The 16,511-nt window shown below is 42.0% G+C and overlaps 1 protein-coding gene across 1 annotated transcript in view; it reads left to right on the top strand.

The window, feature by feature from the left end:
• The window catches only part of GABBR2 (gamma-aminobutyric acid type B receptor subunit 2), a 401,480-nt gene that overhangs the window by 262,035 nt on the left and 122,934 nt on the right, over positions 1–16,511 (top strand). Inside the window, exons 11-12 of the mRNA XM_066625127.1 lie at positions 4,502–4,652; positions 10,546–10,678. Coding sequence (XP_066481224.1) covers positions 4,502–4,652; positions 10,546–10,678 — 284 coding nt within the window. The remainder of the gene's footprint in view (positions 1–4,501; positions 4,653–10,545; positions 10,679–16,511) is intronic.

The following is a 16,511-nucleotide window of genomic DNA, read 5'->3' on the forward strand; positions in this document are numbered from 1 at the left end:
CTGTCCCACAAGGTAGGTAAGGCCACACTGATGAGCTGTACACCATCAAAGGAAGTGGAAGGGGAGTCGGGCACCAGGAAAGTTAGAGGAAAGTTGGGCACTAGCAGAGAAACCCAACAGAGGGCTTTGACTTAGAGTCCACCACCAGCTGACGCTGTCCTTGACTTGGAACTGTTGCTGTCAGTACACAGTGATTTTGCTCCTTTCCTTCAGCCATCCTCAATAATGGGTAGTGGTGAAAACAAGATGCAGTGGCAAATCAATATCTTCTCTCCATAAGAGAAATTTTGCTCTGCTGTCTTACTTGCAGCTCAGTTGTTCAGTTCCTGTTCCCCTAGAGGAGGAAAGACTATAAATACTGCACTGGTTTTCTCTCATTTTTGTTGTAACAGTATTTTATTATAAAAGAAAGAAAAACAGCAATGTGAAGAAACAGGTAATTAAAGCCTGTCCTTCACAACAGGAGCTAAGTAATAATGCAATTATTCATTGGTAATGCTTGACCTAAATAGGAAGCAATAAAAGGGCCTGAAACTGCAAGGAGGAAACCGTTAATTAACATTGTAGGGGAGCTTTGCTCAACAGGACTTACTCCTAAGTAAATATTATGGAAGGATCTTGGCCATGGGAATAGGGCATTGCTTGATTCTGCTGCAATCCTGTGTGGAATCACTGTTCTAATTCTGCTTTTTGCTGTTTATAGAAAAGCAATACCTCAAAACTATTAACAAGTCCCATTTGTAAGTTACTTTACAGTACACTATTTTTAAAAGACATTTCCAGTATCTCCCCAAAAAGCAAAATAGAAACAAAACAAGAAAAGTGTTGTACTAGAAATGGGTACAATAAAAGAGAGCGTGTTCCTAATGTATAGAGAGCAACTAGAGCAAATGAATTAAGCATAGTCCAGACCGTACTTAATACATTGTGAGAAGTCAGTCAAAATGCTTTCTATATTTAAAAGCTTATAGGGATGTTCCAATATCATAACTACTTCTTATGCCAATACTTCTTTCCTATCCCATGTATTCCTATCTCTTCCAGTACTTTCTTTCATATATCTTTACTTACACCATTGCTGCTAGTCTTCTAATTAGCACAAGTATGGGGATTGGTGCATCCTTCTGTGGCCTAAGGGTGTCTGGCTTGTTTAATCATTAGTCTTTTCTGCCCTTGCCATCTGTGCTGGCCGCCTGCCTTCTGCTTCCAACATTTCTGTATATATCTGTCTGTGTGCTATCTAGAAGTGAAGAAGAGTATTATTACATCTTGTACTGAGTTGTCAATAAGAGTGCAGCTGGGTTTTTCCTGTCTTTTAGCGATTCATCTGTGTTGGAAGAGCCCAAAGAGTCCTGTTTGTCTTGGAATAAACCTGAGAGCTGCTAGGCTGCTTTCAAGTGTTATGGCAAGTGAAAAATCAAGCTTCCTGGAGGATGGAAGTATACAGGATTTATTTACCTCCTCTTGACAGCTCGCAGGGATTATTGCCTAAAATGCTGGGCATTATGGATGAGAGACTCCAGCAGCCACTTTCTTGTTTGTATAATAGCTGTAGTGCTTCAGCAAAATCAAGATAGCCATTTGCTGGCAAGGATTTGTGGGTGGATTTGAACACATTTTCCCCATCTTGTAATGATTTGCAATCACCACTCAGCAGAATGGCAGGGTCTTTTTTTGTTTTCTTTTCAGTCTGGTTGGTATTAGAGTGTTTCACGTGCTGGACTCTTGAATTGAACCACAACTAAACATGGTCGCAGTTGTGTGCAGACTGAAGAAGTCATGGCACTTTGGGAAAAATAGCACTAATCTGAATCCATCATATATTTCACATGAAGCAGCCTTATAGTGAGTCAGAGCATCTAGTTCAGTATTGTTTACTCTAACAGTGACTTTCCAGTGTTTCCACTGAGGTCTTTTTCAGCCCTGGTATCAACATTACACCTGAAAAATTCTGCATGTGCAGCATCTGTGCTGTCACCAAGTTCTTGCCTTTCAGAAGGGCATCTGAATTTTTTAAAAGTGTGCTTTATTTTTCTTGCATATATTTTCAGTTGGGATGCCTTTTCTTTTGAGTGGTGCTTGAATTTAATGTGTAGGGAAACAGCAGGTCCATTCTCCCTCAGCTTCTTCTGCCCCACCAACCAGGGACAGGAACTCAAGTCAGGTGACTCAAGCCCGAGTCGCAAAAATATGTGCTTTTTGATGACTTGTGCAGACTCGTCACCTGTGTCGATGACTCAGGCTTTGACTTGAGTCTGAGGCCACTGACTCAGCACTTGGTCTCCACACATGCAGTCTCTAGTCTGTCTGTGTCTGGGTGTGCTTGCTTACTTTTTTCACTGCATGAAAGACCTCATAGGGCCATTATTCAGACTGAGCAAGCAACAGAGAAATTCCAGCCAAGAGGCAGGGAAGGGTCAATGTTTTTCCTTTTGCATCAAGCAGTAGGGAGGTGGGAGCGAGCTCTCTTTTCCATCTCTGAAGGAACCAATAATCATTGGACAGAGGATGGGTGGTCTGATTTTTTTCTTTGGATGAGATAGGGCAGAAGGAGGAGCCCAAGGTTGGTTCTTGCCTTAGAATTGGCTGGAGAAGTCCAGCGAGAGGGAGGCAATTCGTAGCAATCACGCTTTCCAACTGTATGGCTTCTGTATGTTCCGTTGTTACTTGGGAGGAGGAAGCCTCATTGAATAACTGGCACAAATGAGGCTACTTCTGAGTAGAGCTGCAAAGGATTGGGTCATACTGGTAAGCCTCCCAGCTGCTGGGCGTGACCCCCCCTCCCTCTTGCCACTTCTGTCCCCTCTCTCATCCAGTCCATCCCACCTGCTCCCTCCTTATTTACAGTTGGGATGGGAACCTGCCAGCAGCTCCAGTTTTTTCTGTGGAGCCATGCCTGACATGTATATAAAAAGACTTGTGACTAGAGTCCTTTCGAGTTATGAAAATGCTCCAGGCAACGCTGAAAGTCCTCCTGTTAGGACTTGTTTCTGAGTCCAGTTGCAAGGGGCGGACACTCGTGACTCGATTCAAGTCTAGCACTGCTGGACTCGTCCATCCCTGCCACCAACACACCAAAGTTTTCCAGGTATAAAATGAGAGGGGCCAGGACAAATGTTTCAAAAGGTTTTTAGCAGCAATTGTGCTGCAGACCTAATGAATAATCAAGTCTGAATAAGTGTCAGTATGCAGATTATGCAGAATGAGATTGTAGGTTCTGTTGTGTACTGCATGCATTTGTCTATGTCATATTTTGAATAAAAACAGCAGTCTTGCAGCACCTTTAATGTGAAATGAACTGTAGTCCACAAAGGCTTATTAGACTTAAATGCTGTGAGACTCTTTGTTGTTTGTGCTGCAACAGACTAATAGCCCACTCTTATTGGGCTGCCCTGCTGGCAGAATAAGTGTTCTGCCCGCACTGACTGCTGTAAAGCAGTCACAAAAGACACTCCAGCAGTGCACAGAGTAGCATGTTGCAGAAGCGCCAGCAGGAGGGTTGGAGCTTTGTGTGTGCACCAGTGGATTTTAGAGGGCCTGCCCAGGTAGGTAAAATGGCAGGGGAGGCAGGACAGGGCAAGGGGAGAACAGGGGAGGGGAGGGGAGGGTAGAGTGATGCAGCGATGAGGCGGGGCAGATCGCTTCCACAAAGGGGGGCAGGTTTGGCAGCATCAGCAGCGGCTGAATCCTAACCCCCTTCCCAGATCTGATCCACTATTCCAAGTCAGGTTCAAGTAGACCCCCTGCCCCGTGGAGGCTTACCCCCAGATAAGGGAACAAATGTTACCTTACCCAGAGGAGACTTCCACGACTGCCCCTCCCCCACAGGATGCAGCAATAGCCTTTTGGTGCTGCTGCATCGGCTGGAATGGAGGAAGCATAGGATTGGGCTCTCTGAAAATGTTTTTTGCATTGTCTCCTATGTAAAAATTTTTCTATTAGCATATCAAGAAGAAAGGTTTAGTTTAGGTGTCTTCCTGATGTGTTGGTTTACTACAGGCAAAGTGCTTGCTATGTGAGAGAGCGCTAATAAATATGGCATCTCTCCTCCACCTGCAGTCTGATAGTACCACTTAGACTGCAGGTGCAGTAGCAATTATTCTGGAATGGACTGTACCAAGGCCAGAATCTACCACTTTGTCTGTAAGAGTACAGCTCCTGTTGCCTTCAGAGTGTTTAAAGGGGCTGAAACAGTGGATTTTCGTACCTGTGGTTTTCAGTATCTGCAAGGGTCTGCGAATGGATCCCTCATGGATACGAGGGTGCCACCTGTACTCCCTAAAAATGCATAAGCAAAGCATGACAATTCCAGAGTAAACATCTAGTATGGCAGGGGAGCCAGGAAGCTGTATAGAGCTTTAATATAAAATAGCTCTGTACAGCTTCCTTGTAATTCCATAGAATGAGTGAATAAATTTAGTGTTGCGACAGTGCTGTGTTGTTTTCTCACAAGACTATATTTGAATAATGTTAATCTTTTTCTTCCTTCCTTCCTCTTTAGGATTAGAAGCACCAAAGGACAGAACAATTATCCAAAAGCAACTTCGAAAGATTTCCCTGCCACTCTACAGTATTCTCTCAGCACTCACTATCCTGGGAATGATTATGGCCAGTGCTTTTTTGTTCTTTAACATCAAAAACAGAAATCAGAAGTAAGCAATGTATGGGTACATTTAGATGGATACTTTTTGATCATGCTTCCCCCTCCTTGCCATGTAAATCACTTAGCATAGAGGGATTATCTTTGAAAACATCATGTGGTACATACAGTCAGTTCTCATTAACATCTAGGATTAACTTCCTGAAGAACACCGTGGTTACAGCATCATTGATCCTGTGGGGAAAATGGAGTTAGGTTCCCGTGGACCCTCTTCACTATACACAGTGCTTTTTTTGTGTTAAAAAAAAAAAAAAAGGTGCAGGAACTCACGACTTGTTAATCTTTTATTTATTTATTTATTTTTAAATTTATTTACAATAATATATACACACACACACACACATACTATATATATATATATATATATATATATATATATATATATATATATATATATATATATATATAGAGTATTTTTTTATTTAAAATAAAATAAATCTTTTATTTATTTATTTATTCATCTCATTTCTCTCTCTTTAAATCCCCATTCCCCAACTACTTAAGAACTAGAAAATGAGGGGAGATCTTCAAGAGAGAAGAACAAAAAGAGACGGACCACCTCGGGAGCGCACACCAAGGATTATATCATGGCTTGTTGCATGTATTTGCAAATATGTAACAACCAAAAAAATTAATTTTTTAAAACATTAAAACTTTTAAAACATTTAATAAATATTGGTTAAAACAATTGATGAAGGCAAAATATAAAAAATGATTACATTACATCACTCTACAGATTTGTTTGAACCCAAATCATTTAGCACACAGGGGAGAGGGGGCAATGGGTTAATTAATTGATTAATAAACAAGTTATGGATCAAAAATCATGTGGTCACATACCCTCTATTGGCTCAAGACATTGAAACATGATTGGTGCAAAAAAAAAGAGAAATATGTGATCAATGAATGCGCAATATAAGCACACAAGGGGGGGAGCAGAAGAATAAACACAAAAGATGAATTGTAAAATAGATAAATTATATAATACCGGAATATAATCTATTTTACAACTCATCTTGAACCAATAGAGGGTGTGTGACCACATGATTTTTGATTCATAACTTCATAACTTAATCAATTCATTAACCCATCTTTTGTGGTTCCCCCCTTTCCCCTGTGTACTATGTCCCCATTCCCCATTATAATAATAGTGATTATTAAATGTAGTCTAAAAAAAACAAAAATTAATAGACAACAGTGATCTGACCTACAGCACACAGGGGAATACATATTTCCTAAGTGTTATTATAATGCAGCAAGGATACTTAAGCTTCCCCATTTATAGTTAAAAACCTAAATCTCCTGTTGATGACATTACAAAGCTACTAAATTATTAGTAATAATTTTTGCTTAATTAATTTAGATCAGCCGAACCTTATATTAATAACTATAAAAATGAATGAATTACTTGCTTCTCAGTAGACCTGAGAGACCAGTAGTCTCTTGTTATCTGGTGTGCTCCCTGGGGCATTTGGTGGGCCGCTGTGAGATACTGGAAGCTGGACTAGATGGGCCTATGGCCAGTGGGCCAGTGGGGCTGTTCTTATGTTCTTACCTGCATAGGCTTGGGCTGCAATCCCATCCACATTTTCCTGGGAGTAAGCCCCACTGAACACAAGGGGACTTACTTCTCAGTAGACCTGCAGAGGCTTGGGCTGCAATCCCATCCACATTTTCCTGGGAGTAAGCCCCACTGAACACAAGGGGACTTACTTCTCAGTAGACATGCCTAGGCTGTCTGAGGTGCAGGGGCTGCACCAGCCAGCTTCCTTCCCCCCCTCCTCTGCCAAGCCAGTACCTGGGTGCTGCAACCCGTCTCCCTGGCTGGCTGACTGGCTGGCTGTCCCTTGTCGTCCTCCTCCTCCTCCTCCTCCTCCTCAGCACACGTCCCCACGCCCTCACCGGCTTGGTAGCTGCGCGGGAAGCAGAGCACGGGGAGAGGAAAGGTGGGCTGGGCTCAGGTGAGAGCTGTGAGTGCAGTGAGGCAGGGGCAGTGCTTTTTTTGTAAAAAAAAATAAAAGGTGCAGGAACCCACTTACAAGAACAAGTTTAAGATTAACAAGTGTAATCTTTTATTTATTTACCTCCCCACCTAAAAAAAAAAAGAAGAAGAAAAATTATTCCTTAAGGGGATTTGAACCCCCAACCTCTGGCTCCACAGACCAGCACTTTAGTAATTGAGCCATTGGAAGTCTTAGGCTCAAAGTGTTTGGAACTAATACTTGAGGCGCTGATGGTCACCAGCTGGGCTCAGGACCTTATATATTAGTTCTGAACACTGTAACTCTAGGCTTTCCTAGAGCCCAATGGAGAGAGTGCTGGGCTGTGGAGCACAAGGTTGGAGGTTCGAATCCCTCCTTAGCCAGCAGTGCTGGGTGGTGCAGGGAGAGAAAAAAGGTGGTGGGGGCCAGGAGGGGGGGAAAGGTGGGGGCCAGGAGGGGGAAAAAGGTGGGGGCCAGGAGGAGGGTTGGAGGTTCGAATCCCTCCGTAGCCGGCAGTGCAGGGAGGGGAAAAAAGGTGGGGGCCAGGAGGAGGGGGGAAAAGGTGGGGGCCAGGAGGGGGGAAAAGGTGCCGATTTGAATCCCTCCCTAGCCAGCAGTGCTGCAGGGAGGGGGGAAAAGGTGGGGGCCAGGAGGAGGGAAAAAAGGTGGGGGCCAGAAGGAGGGGGGGAAAGGTGCCGGAACGCTGTTCCGGTGCATTCCATTACAAAAAAGCCCTGACTATACACTATATGAACTTTATGACCCTGAACTCTGTGGGCTAGATCAGCGGTTCTCAAACTTTTAGCAGAGAGATCCACTTTTTAGAATGAGAAACTTTTGGGACCCATTGGAAGTGATGTCATGACCTGAAGTGACATCATCAAGCAGAAAACATTTTAACAATCCTAGGCTGCAATCCTACCCACACGTACCCAGGAGTAAGTCCCATTTACTATAATGGTTAAAAGCATATACAGAGTAGCCTGCTAGAAGTACAGATGTGTAACATTTCCCCAAATGTAGTCACATACCATGGTAGTATCAAGTCTAATAAATTAAAAATAAAGTATTGAAATGAATGGGGATCCACCTGAAATTGGTTCACAACCCACCTAGTTGGTCCCGACCCACAGTTTGAGAAACACTGGGCTAGATAATAGTGAGGATAGCTCAACATCTTGGTAAAACACTTTCATTAGCACTATGCTTCACTGCCATTGTTGAAATTGTGGTTGAAACATTATAAACCAGTTAACATTTCAATTAGCACTTAGTACAAAACTGGTTAAGCTGGGAAGATACATGGAGAGTATGTAGAGACTTATTAAGCCTCGAGAACAACAGAGGCTGCAAGAACTGCTCGAGGCCTCTCAGACGTCTTTTGGCTACCTCAAAAAGGCACAAAGAGACTGTGTAAGTGGCTACATAGGTTTCACTTTTGTTGTCGTGGATAAGCGAGTCTGTGGGAACAGAGCTTATGGATAACGCGGATTGAGTGTATTAAAAAAAGCTAAGGGCATGATCCAGTAAGGTGAATCATGTCTAAGTTTACAGTCCTATGCACTTGCCTGGAGTAAAATCTAATGGAACTTACTTCTGAGTAAACATGCTTAGAATTGCATTCTGCAATGTCTGACGTAAGTGAAAGAGTTCATACTTAATCTCTGGTGGACCTGGTGGATCTTGTCCAATATCTTGAAAAATTATTCTGCTTAATTGATGTTCTGTATAATATCTTTGTGTTGGAACATTTTATTAAATCCTTTTATTCTGTTAGATGAAAATTAGTGTTTTCCACTGTGTATTATTAGCATAATCCCAAATTAATTAAACTACTGTGTAACATAAGGAGTTGCTTTAGTAAAGGAGATCAAAGACATTTAACTATAATAATGCTCATCTAAATTTGTTTATAAAGCAGCACATAGATTTGCATTTTTCTAAAACTCTGTGCCTAAAGCTGGTTCAGATAAATTCAACTGTCCTACATATCATGGTTCATTCTTACGTTGCTTCCAGATCAAGCTTTTGTATCACATGCGCTAAACCTGGCACACAACACCCACAGGGCACACAAGGGCAGTCAGAGGAATCTTCATTTCTTTTCTGATAGTGGTGTCTGTCTCTCTTCAAGCCTCTTTCCTTGTAGCAGTTTTTTTCCCATGGGGCATGATTTCAAGTCCATGATGTATGAATCTGAGGTTCAAACTATGAATGCATGATCTTTCTCTAAATGATTTTTTTAAAAGTTCTTTTTAAACAGTTGATGAATTTTATTTACTCGTGACCAATTGAAACTATTTCTATAAATATAATTTTCCATTATGAAGATCATATATAATACTATATGAAGATCTATCATAATACTATATGATTATTATTTTTATTAACTTTTATTATCATCAGATAAATATAAGAGAAGTCTTTGATACAGCTATGGGGGGATGGTGTCTTTTTTGTGATTATGTATCCCGTTTTTTTCATATGTCAGACAGCTACATTAGTTCTTAATGACTTCAAGAATGCCTACTCCTGTGTTTACAGCAGTGGTGCAACTTGAAAAATTGCCCAGTGCTGCTTCGAGTCTGTCATCTCTGCCCAATTACCAAGCAAACAAATCAGCCACTTACTGTGCTCCTTGTGGGCTTTCTTTAATTGCAGAAGTGCAGGACTTCTGCTTTAATTTAAAGGGACTGCACAAATGAAGGGGCTCCTTTGTTCATGTGTTCCCTGTAAATAAAACCAGAGGTCCTGCTTTTCTGTGTTTGAAGAAAACGCATTTGGAGCAAGCTAAGGTGATTGATGATCCACTTACTGCTCACTTTTAGTGGGTGGAAACCAAATAACTACTGGTTGTACCTGCAGCAGGCTGGAGGGGAGGCAGTGGTGACAGTGGAAGACTCGAAGTAAAGGGCACCCTGAATCCTCTGCCCTCTTGCACCCCCTCATACAATCTGCCACTGATGCAACACGCATCACCTTGCCTACTGGATGGGCTGCCTCTGCTCCTTTATAATCCACTCTGTGAGTCGTAATAGGGCTTTTCCCATGGTGATGCCATATCTATAGAACAGGGGCGTCCAAACATTTTGGCAGGAGGGCCACATAATCTCTCTGTGTTAGGGGCCGGGGGGAAAAAAAATTAATTTGCATTTCAAATTTGAATAAATTTACATAAATTACTATATTAGAGATGGAACTTATATGAATGAATGAAGGTCTTGCAATAGCTCAGGGCCTATAAAGGCCTTGCACAAAGCAAGGCCAGGCTTTCCTTTGCTGCCTCTGCCTCATCACAGACGTGAAACAGCAAGCAGTGAAGGAAGCCCTCATCCCACAGCTCACGCAAGAGATCAAACAGTTGGCCATCACGCTGAGAGCAGTTGCATTAGGCCAGCGTGGGCTCCAGCAAGTCTCCAGAATGTCAGAGGCTCACTGGAGTCTGGGGGCTCCCCGCAGGCCAGATTGGGAGTCCTCAAGGGCAGCAAGTGGCCCCAGGGCCGGGGTTTGGGCACCCCTGCTATAGAACATCCTCCCAAAAAAAGCACACCAAAGCTCAGTTTTTCAAATTGTGGGGGAAAATAAAATATTCTGGCTTAATTGATATTAATTATGAAATCATTGCTGCTGCTCCTTTTCTAATTTGATCATAGGACTTCTGTTTTATGTGAGTATTTTAATTTTGCTTCAACCTGCCTTGAGGTTTCCCTTGGAAGAAAGGTAGAATATTAATTTTAAAAACAAATAACCAACTACTGTTACATAAGAGCATTATTATAAGTACCAGCTTTTTGAGACCCTTCCTTTTGCTCTTCAAAGGTGGTTGTTGAAGGAAGTACCATCTGGAAGTACTTTCATTTGGGGTTGCCTTTTGGTAACTATTTGCTGATTTTTTCTCCATAGATTGATAAAGATGTCCAGTCCTTACATGAACAACCTCATAATTCTTGGGGGGATGCTGTCCTATGCATCTATATTCCTTTTTGGTCTCGATGGATCCTTTGTCTCTGAAAAGACGTTTGAAACCCTTTGTACTGTAAGTAACTCTGGACCTTTTGAATTAAGATGCTCTTTGTGTTTTGCATAACAACACAAACCACAGATACTTTGGCTTTCTGTAGAAGTTTCAATACTTTTATATGCTGTACATTTGAATAAATGCAAGTTTTGATGAAACAAGCCAAAATTTGGAGAAATGTGGTACGCTTTTATCAGATTTTCGTAAATGTTCAAATGTAATTTGTCCAGGAACTGGAGAAGCCAGTGGAGGTAGAGGATCCTGGGAGGTCACACTCTCTTCCTCTTGCCTCTCATCTCAAGAATATCCTTTCACCAGAGAATGGAGCAGCTGCAGAAGTTTGCCTCCCTCTCCGTGCCTGAAATGAACTCTGCTCGAACTGCCAGTTGCCTAGAGAGTAGAAAAGTGAGGATTGGCCAGAGATCTAAGAGATGCTTGGGTTGTTTTCTGTTATTTTAAGATCACAGTAGTCAAAAAGTGGGGTATAAATTAAAATACATTTAAATGCATCGTTGAGTAGGGAAAGCTGCTATCTCATCTTATGAAGTTGGTGATCAGATCTCTTCTCAAGAAACCATATCTTTGCTGCAGTGGTCTATCCAATTTCACACTACTCTCAAATCTTCTCTTATTGGAGAAGATGGTTAAATACTTAGTTGAGCAGAAAGTTGACGTGGCAGCCCAACTTCAGGCTTTCCTTGTTGAAACATCCTCCTTTGATCGCTATCATGCTAGCCTGGTTTCAGAACCGATGTAACTATAATGGGCCTGTAGATTAACTTTATCTGGAGATGCATATTTATACTGAGGGACAAGTATGTCTCCCTGGTACTTTTCCTGTAGTGGATTTTGTTATATACCAGGGTTAGATTGCCTTCAAACAGTGGTTGGTTGGTATTCAACTACAAGTTCAACTGGCTTTGTAATAGTTGTCTTCAGTTGTTATTCTTGCCTAGGCGTTTTAGGAATGTGATACTGATAGAGGCAAGGCCTGACTGGAATCATCCAGTACTTTGGAATGAAGTTCATCAGTGAACTGTTATCACCCAGCTCTATTTTTCTTCGAGGATCTGCAAGCAGCAGTAACATGTATGTCTGAAAAGCTGTTATCAAGTTCAACTGAGTCTGAATCCAGACAAAAGAAGTTCATGTTGGTAGGGCAGCAGTTCACTCAGGAATGATCCTGTCTGCTTTTCGGTGCAGTGGAAATTTTCTTAACGGAACAACTGCATAGCTTATTTATTTATTTATTTATTTATTTGATTTACCATAGATACTCGCCTATAGGGCAAGAAATTTCTGCCAATAAATCAAGTTTAGATCATCATCTTGCCTTATCTAATGTACCTCAGGTTGGGAACCATTGTTCTACTGGTATGTTGTTTACAGTGCACTTACTCTGATAGTGTTTACAAAAAGGTGGTGAAGACCAGAATTAAAAAAGTTAAAAAATAAAAATATCTTATGATCTTTTACTATATTAAAAAAAAAAAGACTGTACAGTTCTTAGGTAACAATTACTGGTCGGTTTTTGTTTAGGATCTGGCCTTGGGTAAAATCAGACAAAACTATAGTCAGATCCCCCTCCCCCATAAGTTTTAACCCTTGACATCCAAGAATCATAGAAAATTCCATGCTTTTTGGCTCAAAACCTGCCCTCGACTTCTCTGTGAGATAGACTTATAGGTGGCTGTCTGCGGTATTTGATTTTTGCCCCGTCTTTCTCCTCGAATGGCACTCAAGGTTGCTTAGGAGTACTCTTGGATCTTGCCCTTCACCGAGCAAAGCAAATGCAGTGATGTTGGTAGTTGGGATTTCTTGTAATCAGTTACATCTGACATTCTTGTTTGCTGGGGCAATATGTTTATTATCATATCACATTGATATTCTGTACTCTCAAAATATATAGAGCTGCGCTTGAAAATGGTTGATTTTCTGAGTAGTGTAGGAAGACAGGAACTTCTTTCGCAATCTATTTTTTGGCAATTATACTAGCTGCAAACTTGCTTCTGGCCTTATTCAAAGTTATTGGGTTTGACCTTTTAAAACCCTTCACAGCTCTGGGCACAAGACATTGCAGAGTATGCCTCTTCTTGTGGTTGTCCAGGTATATAGATACTAAATAACAGTTTTGAAATGTGAACATTTTATGCACAATTGATAGGATTTAGAGCCTGGTCCTGTCAGCCCCAGTGTCACCAAGTGCAGCTGCACCAAATTGGCTACCCCTGCATCTAGCAGAGCCAAGGAGGCCACCAAAGGTCTCCTTGGGGGAAAGGGACTTTCATCCCCTTCTCCTGAGGAAAACACTAGGCCCCCCAATGGGGCTACTTGTGTCTGCACCAGCTATTTTGCTGGTGCAGATGAGAGAAGCCCATCGGGATTTGCAGCCTGACACAGGGGATAGGATCCAGCAGAGGAGGCCCCTGCTAACCCTGCCCTTCTCCTGGTATGGTCCCACCCTCCCTCTACCCTCCTCCTGCCCCAAAACCCCAGAGCATCCTCCTCCTCCCACGGCTGGTTTAGCACAGGCACTCTCTACTCTCCGGGTGCTGTAAACATGCTTTACAGCATGTCTGTGACACCCAGCACTGGTGGTACACTTGTGCCACCAGCGCTGGAGATCTCAAGATTGGGCTAATATTCAGCAGCAATAATCAGTGTGTAGATAAAGCTAGTCAGATAGTTTCATGGCCCTAATACTGTGCAGATCAACCTATAGACTAAAGCAGTGGTTCCCAAACTTACCCACGATGCCCTTCCTTCAAAGGTTCTGCAGAACCCAGAAGTGCCAATGACAAGCAACGTGATGATGTAATTGGCACTTACTTCTGGGTCATTCCATTTAAAAAAAGCTTCAAAATCAGTATAAAAATGGTCAGGGAGGGCAAAAAAACCTCATCACACTCAGCCCTCACTCATCACACTCAGCCCACACTCAGCTAATGAAGCAGAGCCTCTGCTCTGCAATCTGTTGTGCTCGCACTGCCAAATGGCTTGGCTAGGCATTGCAATAAACAGTTTGGGAACCTCTGACCTAAAGAAAACATGACAGACAGAAATTTTCAATAAAAATATTGTTATAGTGCCCTATTAGGACCATCTAAAAATCACAAAGCAGTTACCTGGCTTTTGAGTTTCACAGAATTTTCTCAAGCCTGATTATTTTAAAAAGGGGGCAAGTGTTAAATGAGGAATATCTTAATATCAAATTAAACAGCATATTTAAAAGATTTTATAGGTACTGATAGAAGCCACGTTCACAACATTTTATAGTCTTAAAACAGTGGTTCTCAAACTTTTAGCACCGGAACCCACTTTTTAGAATGCGAATCTGTCAGGACCCACTGGAAGTGATGTCATGATCGAAAATGACATTGTCAAGCAGGAAAATTTTTAACGATCCTAAGCTGCAATCGTACCCACACGTACCCAGGAGTAAGTCCCATTGACTATCATTGTTAAAAGCATAACATAGAGTAGCTTGTTAAAGGTACAGATATGTCACATTTCCCCAAATGCAGTCACATATCATGGTAGCATCAAGTCTAATATATTGAAAATAAAATATTGAAATGAATGGGGACCCATCTGAAAATGACCCATGACCCACCTGGTGGGTCCCAACGCACAGTTCGAGAAACACTGTCTTAAAATAATGCTTACGAGGGCATCTTTAAAGACTAATTAAGATTGTGCTCAGTGTAAAAATCTTATTGTTGTTAACCTTCAGTCTCTGAAGACTATGGTATCGCGCTCTGAATGGTGGTTCTGGCACAGCGTCTAGTGTGGCTGAAAAGGCCAATTCGGGAGTGACAATCCCTTCCACACTGGGAGCAAGTGTAGTGTGTCCCTGGTCTGTCTCCCTGGCTATGAACCTTCCTTCTTGGCCTCTTTGCCTCAGTCTGTTGGCAAAGTGTCTCTTCAAACTGGGAAAGGCCATGCTGCACAGCCTGCCTCCAAGCAGAACGCTCAGAGGCCAAGGTTTCCCATCTGTTGAGGTTCATTCCTAAGTCTTTCAGATCCCTCTTGCAGATATCCCTGTAGCGCAGCTGTGGTCTACCCGTAGGGCGCGTTCCCTGCACAAGTTCTCCATAGAGGAGATCCTTTGGGATCCGACCATCGCTCATTCTCACAACATGACCAAGCCAACGCAGGCGTCTCTGTTTCAGCAGTGTATACACGCTGGGGATTCCAGCTCGTTCCAGGACTGTGTTGTTTGGAACTTTGTCCTGCCAGGTGATACTGAGGATGCGTCGGAGACAGCGCATGTGGAAAGCATTCAGCTTCTTCTCCTGTTGCGAGCGAAGAGCCCATGACTCGCTGCAGTACAGAAGTGTACTCAAGATGCAAGCTCTGTAGACCTGGATCTTGGTATGTTCCATCAGCTTCTTGTTGGACCAGACTCTCTTTGCGAGTCTGGAAAATGTGGTAGCTGCTTTACTGATGCGCTTGTTTAGCTCAGTATCCAGAGAAAGAGTGTCGGAGATCATTGAGCCAAGGCACACAAAGTCATGGACAACCTCCAGCTCATGCGCAGAGATTGCAATGCAGGGAGATGAGTCCACATCTTGAACCATGACCTGTGTTTTCTTAAGGCTGATTGTCAGTCCAAAATCTTGGCAGACCTTGCTAAAATGATTCATGAGCTGCTGGAGATCTTTGGAAAAGTGGGTAGTGACAGCTGCATCGTTGGCAAAGAGGAAGTCACGCAGACATTTCAGCTGGACTTTGGACTTTGCTCTCAGTCTGGAGAGGTTGAAGAGCTTTCCGTCTGATCTGGTCTGGAGATAGATGCCTTCTGTTGCAGTTCCAAAGGCCTTTTTCAGCAAAACAGCGAAGAAAACCCCAAACAAGGTCGACACGAGAATGTAAAAATCTTACATTGCATCAAAGCATGTAAGGACAAAGAAGCAAAGGTTGCCCTCTGTATGAACTTATGAAGATGAGCAGTTATTTGAATGCCTTGAAAGCTTAATAGTCCAGAAGTAGAGAAAAATGTGGTCCTTATATTAGCAAAGCTGGAATCTAAATTTTAGATTACGGACTAGGAATAGAATCCATGCAAGCCAAATTGGGTAATGTTACCTAGTGGTTAGCGGGCATGTTCTTCCTTCCATTCCCCTTGTTATTCAAAGTCCTTAGACTTTGGACTTTGCCTAAGGAAATATGTGCTGACCTTTCTATGTGGGATTGATTCAATGTGGGATTGATACAGGTATAGATATGGGGTAGATTGCCTGAAAATATTTCTTAATAAAAAGAGTAGTAGAATGGCTAAGGATCAGGGAAAGGAAGGAAAGTGTAGGGCATCCCAGAAGGAAGGTTGAAAATGAACAAACTATCTGAATTGTGACAGCATGTTCAGTCCAGAACAATACTGCTACTCTACTAACATATATCACTTAACAATACTTGACTATAATGTACCCTTATGTCATCTAATGTCCTCCTCCAAACAAATTCAACTGAAAAAATCCATTAACTGCAGAGTTAAAAAGGTTAGCACAGTTGAAATGCCAAAAGGTTAAGTATCAAAATGCCAAAATTTAGCAATTAATGCCCTTGGCAGCCTTAACTCTGTAGTACGACATGAAATTCCAAAAGGAACTGAGAACTGTACAGTTGTAAGACAACCTTTGTCTAACAATCAGGGGAAATGTAAATGTACAATGAAGTAAGTATACTTAACATTTGTAGAAATATGAGAAATTAGAAGTCCTATAGTTTTAAACTGTTATTTTAATTCAATCAATTTTGAACTTTAAATGTGGTGTATAGTGAATTATGATTTATGAGACTTCAACTGTTTCATGTGCATAGTCTATTTATAGCTGTCATTGACAGGATG

The sequence above is a fragment of the Tiliqua scincoides genome, chromosome 4 (assembly GCF_035046505.1).
Source record: "Tiliqua scincoides isolate rTilSci1 chromosome 4, rTilSci1.hap2, whole genome shotgun sequence".
NCBI lineage: Eukaryota > Metazoa > Chordata > Lepidosauria > Squamata > Scincidae > Tiliqua > Tiliqua scincoides.